General features: G+C 50.7%; 1 protein-coding gene across 1 annotated transcript in view; it reads right to left on the reverse strand.

The window, feature by feature from the left end:
* Positions 1-447: 447 nt before the first annotated feature.
* The window catches only part of LOC137669471 (hydrocephalus-inducing protein homolog), an 88,057-nt gene continuing 76,360 nt past the window's right edge, over positions 448-12,144 (reverse strand). The window contains exons 19-23 of the mRNA XM_068411571.1: positions 7,666-7,904; positions 5,447-5,702; positions 3,482-3,625; positions 1,465-1,608; positions 448-657 (exon numbers count right to left, since the gene is read on the reverse strand). Coding sequence (XP_068267672.1) covers positions 448-657; positions 1,465-1,608; positions 3,482-3,625; positions 5,447-5,702; positions 7,666-7,904 — 993 coding nt within the window. The remainder of the gene's footprint in view (positions 658-1,464; positions 1,609-3,481; positions 3,626-5,446; positions 5,703-7,665; positions 7,905-12,144) is intronic.

Here is a 12,144-nt window from a genome sequence, read left to right on the forward strand (position 1 = left end):
TAGTACTTTATTTCCCTAAGTTATATGCTATATATAGCTTCAGCTAAAACTATTTCTATAAGGAGAGATAAACACAAAGTTAATCTTCAAATGCAACTATTTCTTTTTTGTTCTATTATTTTCCCAAGTATTGATTTCAGGCATGTTGGTAGATGTCCTCCATATATATATATATATATATATATATATATATATATATATATATATCAGGGCCACTGTGGTTTTAATGTAAGAACTCATAAAATAAAAAGGCAACGTCAGGTCCAGTGTGTATAAATGACCTCTTTGTTAAATAGGTAGGTTCTTAGTACAAAATGACAAGAAATAGGCTTGGCAGGAAGGGAAAAGAGGTCACGTTATGTATCTGATTGTCCCAGTGCCTAAGAATGGGTTTGTAGCTCCAGAAATGAAACAGGACTCTAGGTTATGAGCTATGCAAAAGTGTTATTATTTTTTTTCAAACTCAACGGCTACGGGCTTGATACGGAGACTGAGAACATAGACTTGTCCCCGAACGGTGACCTTCTCCTCATGAGGATGCTCGAGAAACTGTATCTTCAGAGCCTTCTCTGCTACCCGCATACTCAGATCCTTTTCAGAAGCTGGGTTAAATCTGATGGAGACATGAAGTTCCTCCCCTACCTCCAGCTTCATGGGCTGCGAGGAGATGAAGAGTATTAATCACCAGTGTGATGAAGTCCCAAGGTCCAACAGCACGAAACGTGCAAATGTTGAAAGCGGGACCCCAACGTAGGCTTCACAGTTCGTCCTTCATTTACTGCAGTGGGCACCTGACTGCAAGCACCACAACACTCTTGTCTGAGACTATCTCAGGCTTGTGTCACTGTGCTCTGCATTAATAGGAGAGGGAAATAAATATTGTTCTAGGGAATTCTGGACCCACAGAAGCCGTACGCTAAATACACAACCAAATCAGCACTCTGGCACACCAGGGCCTTCTGCCCTGACTCTAGAGGAACTCCTTTATCCTCACAGCACAAGTGGCACAGCATTGCAGCCTCACCCTTGCAGGGGCTAGTCACTGGCATGGCACAGAAGTGGTGGTCATGCCTACACCACCACGTGTTTAGCAGAGTCCACGTCCAACACCTTCCACCGACAATGGGGCAGGTGCTGGGCAGAGGCTGGAGGAGCATCCTCAGCCTTCCTGAAAGCAGGGCTGCCCTTGAAGAGAGTGAGCTGCTCTTGAGGTGATCTGGGGATGGCTTCCAAGAGACGCCTTTACTACATGCCTTGCCCAGACCTAGTTGCCTGCTCCCCTCTCCTCCTGTCTCAGAGCCAGCATGTATCTCCCCAGTTCAGATGAGATTTCCCTTCCTTCAGCGGCTTGTTTTGAATCTGATTTAGTTCTGACTCTAAAGAATAAACTTCTCCAAACAGAAACGTACCACCACCCTCCTCCCTCTTGAAACCCCACCAGTGGGAAGGTCCTGAGCCACTCACCTGAACATCTGCAGGGAGGGGATTCTGTTCCACATCACAGACCATGAAGGGTTGCTCTATTGCCAGGAAAACGCTGAGTGGCAGGCAGGAGACGTTTTTTACAGAGAGAGGCTTGTAGTAAAAAGCTAGGACATCATCGGGGTTCTACAGAAACAGGAGACAAATGAAAAACAACCTGAAGTGGCCACAGAATCACAGAATCGTTTTGGGTGGAAAGGACCTTTAAGATGATTGAGTCCAACCGTTAACCCAGCACTGCCAAGCCCACCACTAACCCATGTCCCTCAGCACCACATCTACACAGCTTTTAAATCCCCCCAGGGATGGGACTCCACCATGGACCTCCTTCCCCTTCCAATGCCTTTCAAATTCTTCAACCCCAAAAGTGCATACATCTCTAGTCACTGTTTTTATCAGTTTCTACCTTTCTAGAAGGTTTTTCTCTAAGTGTATCAGATGCTTTTCATGTTTAGAAACCATGGCATCTCCCGGGGGACAGGAAGACAGTCTCACGTACAGATGAGGGAACAGGACCCTGAGAGGAGGCAGCTGCTTGAATAAGATCAGAACGAGAAAGTGAACCCAGACCGTTGGTCTCCCATTTTGTATCTTCTCTTGGGCAGAACAGAACATTTTTCACTCACATACACTGATTTCTTATACCCTTATCAGCTCTACTCGCCTCATAAAAGCTGCGAGGCTGGTCAGAGGAGAAAGGCAAGCAGGATTTAGCCCGTAGTGGAGAGCCTCCAGTAGCCTAAGGTGAGCTTTGACCATTTACACACACACAGAGCCAGCTAGAAACCTCGACAGTCCAGTTGCAACGTGTCTCCTGCTGTCCCTCCTACAGTGACAAGGTATCTGCAGCCTCAAAGCTAAGCTCAGCCTAAGCTATTTCTTCCTGTTTATGCATTGCTCTGGGCTTCCTGCCTCATTTATATAAAACTAGACAAGTGTTTGGGAAACTAGTTCTGGCTGTGTTGATATCAAACAGCTGCAGCGTCGTAGCACTCGATACATCAGAGCGCGCTGCATCGAGCAGACCACAGGAGGACATCAGGGATAGCTGAAAAGCTTCTCATTTAATCTGAACTGCTTGCTTACAGGATTTTGTACTTCTCTGGATGCCTGGAACCAGAGGAGAGACTTGAAAACACAGAAACTAAATAATGAAATATCCTCTTTTTTTTTTCCAGACACTTGGCTAGAGAGGGAAAGATGATGCAGGAGTCGGGCACCAGAGACTAATGGGCACCTGCCTTGCGTTGGTGTTACCATCACCGCAGCTCAAGGATGTCCATGAGTCCTTTGAAGAAGGTGAGGCTTGGGGAAATGCAAAGAGCTAGCATCCATGCCAACAGCAGAGGAGGCACAGAGAGACAAGAGGTGACAGGTTTTCCTCATCAACCTGAGGAGCTGACAGCAATCTCAGTTTTTCTCGCCTTCCCTACAGGATCGGTGTGCAGACACCACAGTGCCTTGAGGATCCTCAAAACCCTCCCTTTATACTGAGCACAGGAACCAGTCCCCCTCAGCGGAGCGGCTGTAATCTCAATTGTACTTTGGTGAAGTTAAAAACCACTCCCATGTCTAAAAAACTCCTCCCTCCCTTGACAAAGCGCCTCAGGAAGGGGCGACGAGGGGGTTTAGCACCACTCAGCTGCGGCGATCCGCTCTCCCACCCGCAGCCCCAGCACACACGGTGGCTGTGCAAAGCCCACGCTGGTCTCGTGGGTCCCACACGTCACACCCTGCGACCTGGGCTCAGCAGCTCAATGCCGGCTCCACATCAAGAAGGGCACAATAGAGCTGGTGAGACCATCCCCAAACCCAGAGGAGGGAAATTAGGATCTCGGTGTTAATGGTAGAAGCTTGGTCCTGCTGAAACCAATAGCCAAAGCGCCGTGGAATTGGAGAAGCTCTTTAACTTCTTCTTTTGAACACAAGCACACACGTCCCATGGGCTTCCATCCATCAGCCACGCCATTAAATGCCAGGATGCAATGCCGAGACCTACCTTCGCCACCTGGAAAGTGATTTGTCTGGAGGATATCTGCAGAGCGGGAGCAACGAACTCGCACGTGATGTCCACTTGCATTATCTTTTCCTTCCCTGGCTTGGTCCCCACCCTGGCGTGACACAGCAGCCGCTCCTTCACTACCTGCATGCAGGAGTCACACGTCACCCAGCGGGTACTAGCAGGGCGTCCAGCAAACACACGGCATTTGCTAGCCATGGACCTTGTTAATGCCATAAAGTTGCTATCACTGGTCTCCTCAACAGCCCCCTTTCCTTTTTATGCTGCATCCTATTTATTCTGCACTCAGATGTCCCTAATGCCACACCCCAACATCCACAAAAGTCACTCGTGAGCCATGTGCTGCCTCCAACTGTAACGATCCCTGCCCCAAATGGTTATTGTTTTGATCTGTCCCATTGCCAAGCATAATGCTTACAGGAAGCTGTAGGAACTAACTAAAAAAATATATAACTATATTAAGAGAAACAGGTGACAGAAGGACCAACGCCAGCAAACCCTGCCTTGGAAGCTTAGGGGAAAGGACACACGGGAAAAACCCCAACAGCCAGCCTGCCTCCAGGTAAAGAGGGGATCAGGCATTCCTAGGATGTCCTGTACCCTCCTAGAGCTGGTTTTAAAAGAAATCTCCCCAGGAAAGAGGTGTCCTTCACTTCCCAGGAAAACCCTCTGGTTAAGCTGGATGCTCTTACATTCAAGACTTCTTCCTGATTTCTCTTTTCCCTTCCTTCCTCACTCTTCCCTCTGTACAACACCACAACCCAACTCCTCCTGGAAGCCTACAGCCTCCAAAATCATATTTTGCATGTTGCACATGCAACGCAGGGAATTGGGCTTCTGACCAACCTGAAGAGTATTAAGTTCTCAAGACCCAAGAAATGGGAAAAGTCCACTCCCAGGGTCTTGGCTTTGACTGCAGGAGCCAGGTAGCCACAGCTGTGCTCACAGATGCCCTTTCATCTTTCCAGGCAAGACATCCTCTCCAATGCTCTGAGCATTTTATTTCCTTTCTGGTACTTTTTTCCCCTCTTCAGCAAAACCTTTGGGCTTAGAACTGCACAGGGACAGTCCCACCACAGTCAACTGAGTAGGTCATCAAGTCTTCTTCAAGCTACCACTGAGGCAACCCTTTAAAACACCTTTCAAAATACTAGTATCAGTAGGAGCTTCATGTAGGTTTATTCCACGTTTGCTTAAACATCTGTGCCCAGTGGTCCTAGAGCAGAACGCCCAGTGATCCTGCTGAGATCCCCTCTGAGCTGCCACCCAAGAGCGCTGCAAGACCCGGCTGCCCTTGGGACATAAGGGCTGGCTGCGAGACTGTTCTGGAAACACTGACAAAAGTCAAGCTGTCAGTTGTAATGATCCCTGGGAACAGTTTCCCGTGTGGAGAACGTCACTCCGATCGTTAGAGCTGACACACTGGTCTGGTTTCTCTCCTCCAGGACTCAGTGCTAGACAAGCCCTCTGCCCATGTTTGCCTACAGAGGCAAAAAGCTGCTGCTCCCAGACGCTCCCTCCCCTCACAGCTGTTTTGTTTTACTCACTGCTTCCCCCACATACATTACTTTGCATTTTTTTCATTTACTTTCTGCCCACACTCCTGGTCTAAGCCTGACTTATTCTCTCTGCCCTTCCTTTCTGCCTCAGCACACGACACCTTGTAACCTGCCATTTATGCCCCCTGAAGTAGCAACGCTTCCTTCAGCCCCTATTTTGGTATCAGCGAGTTGGGTTCATGGTAGCTGTAGAAACACAAAAAGCCTTAGCAACTGATGGTGGCCAGCAAGGAAAGCAAATGGTGCTGCCATGGTAACTCAGAGCATTAAAACCGTTTCTTGAAAGCACTTGCTCATTTTCTCAGGCGAATGTCAAGGGGCTGCAGAGAAAAGTCCCGGGGGGGTGATCTGATGGGAAAGGTTCATCCCTCGGGGGGGATCTCACCTGAGGGGTGCTGGAGAGGCCTTCCAGCATCACCTCCACAGTCTCGCCAGGCATCAGCTCCATGCTTGCTGGGCGAAGCTGAAACACGGGGGATGCAGGTTTGGGGCTCTGGGAGGAACCTTTGCCCTTGGCGATACTGAGGGCAGGGAGACGATGAAGCCGGTGAAACGCGGAGAAACCTTCCGTTGTCCAATAGAGGTGATGGGTGCGTCGGCCTTTGTTCATTACCTGGAAGCAGTAACAGCAGGGACTCAGGCTAGGAGAGAAGAAGAGATGGAAAATGTCATGGGAGCTGCCATTTCCCAGCGGTCACCCAGCTTCAGCACCCCAATGGCCTTGTCACACACACACTCGGCAGTAAAGCCACCTCCAAAGAGGCTGACCTAGCTCAAAGCTTCCCCAAAAGCCAGACCTTGGTTGCCCCCAAGTTTATCACCACCCAGCAGCCGGTCTGTTTGCATACAGCAAGGAAAAGCTTCGTGCAGAGCATCACCTCAGTCCCTGTGGACACAGCATCACCAGCCCTTGGGGCTTAATACTCGGAGTGCTTTTTTCTGAGGTGCTTCCTGCAGGACTCACCAAGCTGGCCTGTCCCGGCTGCAAGCGGATGGAGGAACACCTTCACTGCCACGTCACCCCCCCGTTGGGAGCTGCTTCCTCTGAAGGTGCTGTGGGGTATAGACTTCAGGGTATATAGACCCATCTGGTGACCTGGGCACCACCTGCCTCACTGCTGGGGCTCCTGCACTATTAGAAACACTAACTGCAGGCTGGCCTGGAGTAATTATTGCACCCTCTACAAATCTGAGCACGACCACGAAATGAATTGTTCCCCAAACAGTCACTGTCTTTTTGAAAGGTACAGAATATGTGGCTCATAAACTGCACGCCTGCCGCAAGCAGCTGAACACAAGAGTGACTGTACAGAGCAAACTAGTCTCTGAAACAGGCTGTTAAAAAATGATGTACACAAGCTTAGTATGAAATGGTTTATGGTGAGGACAGCACCAGAGGAAAGCTCGGAGCAGCTCTGGGTAGAAGCACAATTTGTGGCTGTGGGAAAGTCCAACTCATCCGAGATGTTACCTGGGTCCCACAGCAACGGCAACAACTCCAAACAGAGCCTGTGGGCTAAGACGGGAAGGGGGGCAGAGGACGATGACACAAATCATACCGACGTTGTCCCCTGCGTTGGGTAGCCAGTTTGGGGCTGCACAGAGCACAGGAAACGCTGGACGAGCACCAGCCTCCCTGCAACACCCCTGCTTAGGTGGATGGCTCGTGGGTGCGTATTTAAACCCCCAAAATCTATCCTAAATGCTTAAGGTAGGATTAACCTGCTCTTTCTACCCCAAAGTTTAGGTATAGGAGCACTGTGGACCCTCTGTGCAGCCAGGGAATGGAACAGGCACCTCGAGAAGACTGTTCTTCTCGTCCCAAGAGGTCTCCAACACAAGGCAAACAGCACTTGGAAAAGGCTTATTTTTTAAGGACGCACCTAGTTTCAGACACACGCGTGAGGATCAGTGAATCCCCTCCTTCAGCTAAGCTCTTTCAATTAACACTCTCCATTTATCCCTCCCAACCTCAGCAGACTTCTCCTCCTCTCCCATCCAGAGCCCGTCCTGCAGCCACTCTCGCTTGCCCGTCCTTCGCGCCACCGCTGCGGCGTTGATGAAGGAGCTGGCGAGGAAATCAGGCAGGAGAAAGGAGGAAAGAGCATCTCTGTCTAATACAGAGCGGCCTGGCAGGGGAGCGGGGGGAGATACGGGGCAAAGACAAACTCTGCTGCTCCTCCAGCACTCCTGGGCAGCAGGGAAATAAAACAGCACCATTAATTTAGTTGAGGAGTTGCTAACAAGCTACCACCAAGGTTTTCCTCCGTTGCACGATGACACTCCAATGGTGAGTTGCAAAGCAAACAAGGTTATTGCAAAGGGAAATCTGTTTCTACCTGTCATGTAGCATTTTCCAGCCAGAGGCTTCCAGGACCTGCTGTTTTCCTCCAAATCTTTATTTGATAAAGCGAGGAAATAAATGGATTATAACTAAGGGCAACTCAGGGAGAATTTAACAACTGCTGTCCATTTTGGTGGCTTTTCAGGGTATCTAATGACTTTCAAGTGGTCATAAAATGCAGAGCAGAACCAGCCTGAAGGACCTACAGCAAAACTCCTTGCTGAGCCCGCGGGAGAAGTGGGAGTCATGAGATATCCTACCTGAAGTGTGGCCCCAAGTTGAGCTCCGGAGCAAAGAGTCTGTCGGTGACAATCGTGGTGCCAAAGCCAACAGCCCGGACGGGGATGGTGTAGGTACGGCTGTTCTCTATGAACAGCTTCACCTCGTCCTTGAACTTCTCAGTGTCATCCAAGTTTGCGATGACAGCCACAGCCACCTCGGTCTCAGGGGGGATCACTCCTTCACTGGGCTCAATCCTCCAGCGTGAGCATTTGCCAGCCTGTAAGACAAGCCAAACACTAACTTAGGATGGGAACCATGGACCTTGGTGTCTTGTGGGGTGCACAAAAAGGAAGGACTAAAGAGATGAGGGTAAAGAACATCAAGGCTTCATTTCCCCAAATCTAAGCTATGGTGTCTGTAAACAGCACCTACGCAGGAGCTTATACAACTTGTATTTTACCCTCCTTTAACAGACTCACTTCATTAACCCAGTTTTGCCCAACCCAAGGGATGTTCATCCTCAGGAGAAGGTTATTCTTCCCCCAGCCTCTCCTTTGGAGTGTGCACCAAGGGAAGCTACTTCATCTCTCCCAGCTTCCTCCCAGTGGTGGCCGGGTTTGCACAAAGGCTCAAGGCCAGAGGAAGCCAGGACTGCTCAGATCCCACGTGGCTGGGGGACACTGCCGAGAGCCTGAAGAATAACTCTGCAAAACCAGCTGATTAAAACCCCAACACCAAGTCCTCTTTCCCCACAGTTAGGCAGTGCTTCTCAACAGCCCCTGAAGGACTGAAGCACTCTCTTCCCACTGATCATCTGCTGCAGCGAGGTGCCCCAGTGCCCTCTGCTTTGGGAAATTCAGCTACAAGTGTTTACAGCAGGGCAGTAAAGCAATAAGCAAAAAGAAAATTGCCCTGTGGGCATGGCCTGGGTTTCCCAAGTGCACTCTTCCTCCCGTTTCTCATGGACCTCGCTCTACAGATGGGGCCATAAAGGTGCTGGACCCCCAGCCCACCTAAAACCACGTTCACAGGGAGCAAGCTTGCAGGGGAGGAACGCACACAATGCTCCCTGGCCAGCACAAAATGCACTGGGATGTAGATGTATGGTTTCGAAGTGTCCATCACGGTGGTGGTGGTACATGCCCCACAGCTCAGTGATGTGTTTGGGACAACAGGCACTACTCACCCAAAACACGGCAATGTTGTAAAAGAAGAGGGTTTTCTCCTTTTTTTAATGGAAAGCAACAATGTGCTTGGAGGCCTGACATGACCCAAGCAATTGCTTGATCTCGGTGAAGTTCGCCCGAGTTTCCATCCATCAGGCTGGCAGCTCTGTGCTCTAACAGGACATCAGCCAGCCCAAGGGAGAAGAGCATCGGAAAACCAAGCAGCCCTTCAAAGTCACGGAAAGCATTTTAAATAACCCCTCAAAAAACCCTCTGCTAATGATGAGGATAAGACCAGCTGGAGGCCAGGGAAGCAATAACTTGCCGAGCATTCAGGGTCCCAGCCCCGTGTGGAGGTGCCCCAGCTCCGGTAACGCCGTAGGCTGACTGCACCCTGCACGGAGAGCAGGTCAGGTCTGCATCTCAGGATGGAGCATGCCAAAGGCAGCAAAATTATGCCAGGCACTGGCAAAATCAATAAACTCAGCTACATTTAATTTGTCCTCTAGAGCTGCAAGAGAAAGTCTTCAAAAAAAGATGAGGATGGGATGGAGGAAGGTTGTCAGCACAGGCTAAACACTGGGACTCTGCTTCTCCAAGGGGAGCAGGCGAGGCTTTTTTCACTCCCACATCTGCCACATTCATTATTACCTGCAGCCTACTCTCCACATTACAGAATGTTCTTACTATGTTACAGAATGTTCTTATATTCCCTGTGAGGTCTGGCTAATTATCATTTTGTTTTCTGCACCCCCACCACTCCTCGGCTGCGGAGGAGAATCAGTGCTTGAAAGCCAGGATGAACCTCAGGCTGTCTGGCTAGACTGGAAGATGGCAAAGAAAGCAAAACCTGTCAGCAGAGCTCCACCTGCTTACCCAGAGAGACGACACTCATTGAAGCTCCATAACAAATCAGCACCAAATTCATTTGCATCTCAAAGTCCTGTAATGCACACAACCCCAGGCGGTAGACAAAAGAAAACTGACCTCACTCACAGAATCACAGTGTGGTTGGGGTTGGAAGGGCCCTCTGGAGATCATCCAGCCCAACCCCTGCCAAAGCAGGGTCACCCAGAGCACGTTGCACAGGGTCACGTCCAGGTGGGGTTTGAATATCTCCAGAGAAGGAGCCTCCCCACCCTCCCTGGGCAGCCTGTACCCGGGCCCTGGCACCCTCCAAGTCAAGAAGTTTTCTCTCATATTCAGATGGAACTTCCCATGTCTCAGTTTGTGCCCGTTGCCCCTTGTCCTGTCGCTGGGCACCACTGAGAAGAGTCTGGCCCCATCCCCTTGACACCCACTCCTAAGGTATTTGTAAGCATTGATCAGATCCCCCCTCAGTCTGCTCTTCTCCAGCTGAACAGCCCCAGCTCCCTCAGCCTCTCCTCTAAGAGTGATGCTCCAGCCCTCTGACTATCAACTCACCACACAGGATCCCACCAACCCTCTTCTGCTGTGCCTGCACCCCGTGCATAGCTGATCACCAGCTTCAGAGGCATCCACTGTGCTGCCATCAGCCAACACGTTCGTGACAAGCCGGTGGGTGTCAGGTTTTCGTTGACATTAATGTACAACTTTTCCTCTGATTCATGCTGACACGGGGTAGCTCGCTTGAAAAGGAGACCTGATGGCTCTTCTCCAGAGGTGAATCTGCAAGTCTGCTCTCTGACAAAGCTCATTTCTCAAAGCTTGGCAACAAGCCGGGCAGCAAATTGTACCCAAGAAACTATTACTGAGCAATAACGACAGGCTGTCTTGATGGAGCCAGACTTGAATTTCCCAGGGTGACCCAGAGCAGACCCACCATGCCCCTGCCAGGCCAACAGCCCGCTCTGGAGGAGCCGCATTTGCATCGTGTCCTCATTCCTTCGGTTAGCATTTGGTGTGGGTCCAAGGGGCAGCACAGCGCATCACTGAACAGGAGACCTGCCAGGACCGAACAGCTCTGCTGGGCCACATTCACTCAGGTTTCTAGGTCAGCTTCTGCCTACACCCATCCAGGCTGCGTCCCAGAGACAAAAAATCTCTTGGAGCCATGCTAAACATCTCCATCACTTGAGAGATCAAGATCTACCTGGACAAGCTGGAGAGCTGGGCAGAGAGGAACCTCATGAAGTTCAACAAAGATGAGTGTAGGGTCCTGCACCTGGGGAGGAATAACCCCACACACCAGTACAGGCTGGGGGTGACCTGCTGGAAAGCAGCTCTGCAGAGAAGGACCTGGGAGTTCTGGGGGACAACAAAGTTCCCCATGAGCCAATGTGCCCTTGGGGCCAGGAAGGTCAATGGTGTCCTGGGGTGTGTGAGGAAGAGTGTGGCCAGCAGGACAAGGGAGGTTCTCCTCCACCTCTACACTGCCCTGGTGAGGCCACAGCTGGAGTAACTGTGTGCAGTTCTGGGCTCCCGCGTTCAAGAAAGACAAGGAACTACTGGAGAGAGTCCAGCGGAGGGGTACGGAGATGATACATTAGCTTCTCCCGGGACAGACTTCCATTGTGAATAAGAGCTGCCAAAATTTGGTTGTAATAGACACCGGCGTGACAGATGGATGGATGGATGGATGGATGAGGAGCCACCACACTCAGTTCTCCTGAAGCTACTTAAACTGGTCTGGTCATTCTAGCCATGCACGAGTGAAAGAGGAAGCAGAACTCAACAGTCAAAATGCAGCTGCCCTTCATACCTCTAGGGAGAGAGCATTCACACCGCGTCAGGCTGACCCATCGCTCCTCGCAGAGGTTGCACATAAAGGGGAAATAAACCCCCGTCCTACATCAGTTGCGCACGGAGCTTTGCCCCAGGTGTTTTAGCAGTCCCGAGCTGGGAGACCCTTCGTTCTGCATTCAAAGCTACAGCAGAAAACAGCCCAAAAGCACGCCGAGCCCCCCCAGGAGGTGGAGATCTGAGCATGAGGCTGGCTAGATGCTCCCACCACCACCCAGCCTCCTGCTGGCATCTCAGCACAAGCATGGGGACCACCTCGGTTCAGCCTCTGCCCCAGAGCACCATCAAGGGGATGTTTAGAGGCAGAGCCTCTAAAGCCGGTAAAAATATAAACATTCAAGTGTGGAACTCCCTGCCACTGCCAACAGAGCCTAATTTGTCCCGCTTGGTTCAGCTAATAGCAGACTGCTGGCTGAGCTGACGAAGCCTGTCTCCATTTGTGTCCCCTGTCTGTAGCTCAGCCCTCCAGATCCCATCTGCCTGCCCCGCTGGGCTGGGGAGACCAGTGCCACCACTCTGTACATTGGGGTTCTCCAGCCAGGACACAGGTGAGGCTTGGCCAGCTGCTGCCAAGCACAACATTTAATAACCAATCTCCTCCTGCTCTTCCTTTGGGAAAGGCACCCA

Source organism: Nyctibius grandis, chromosome 12, assembly GCF_013368605.1.
Source record: "Nyctibius grandis isolate bNycGra1 chromosome 12, bNycGra1.pri, whole genome shotgun sequence".
NCBI lineage: Eukaryota > Metazoa > Chordata > Aves > Nyctibiiformes > Nyctibiidae > Nyctibius > Nyctibius grandis.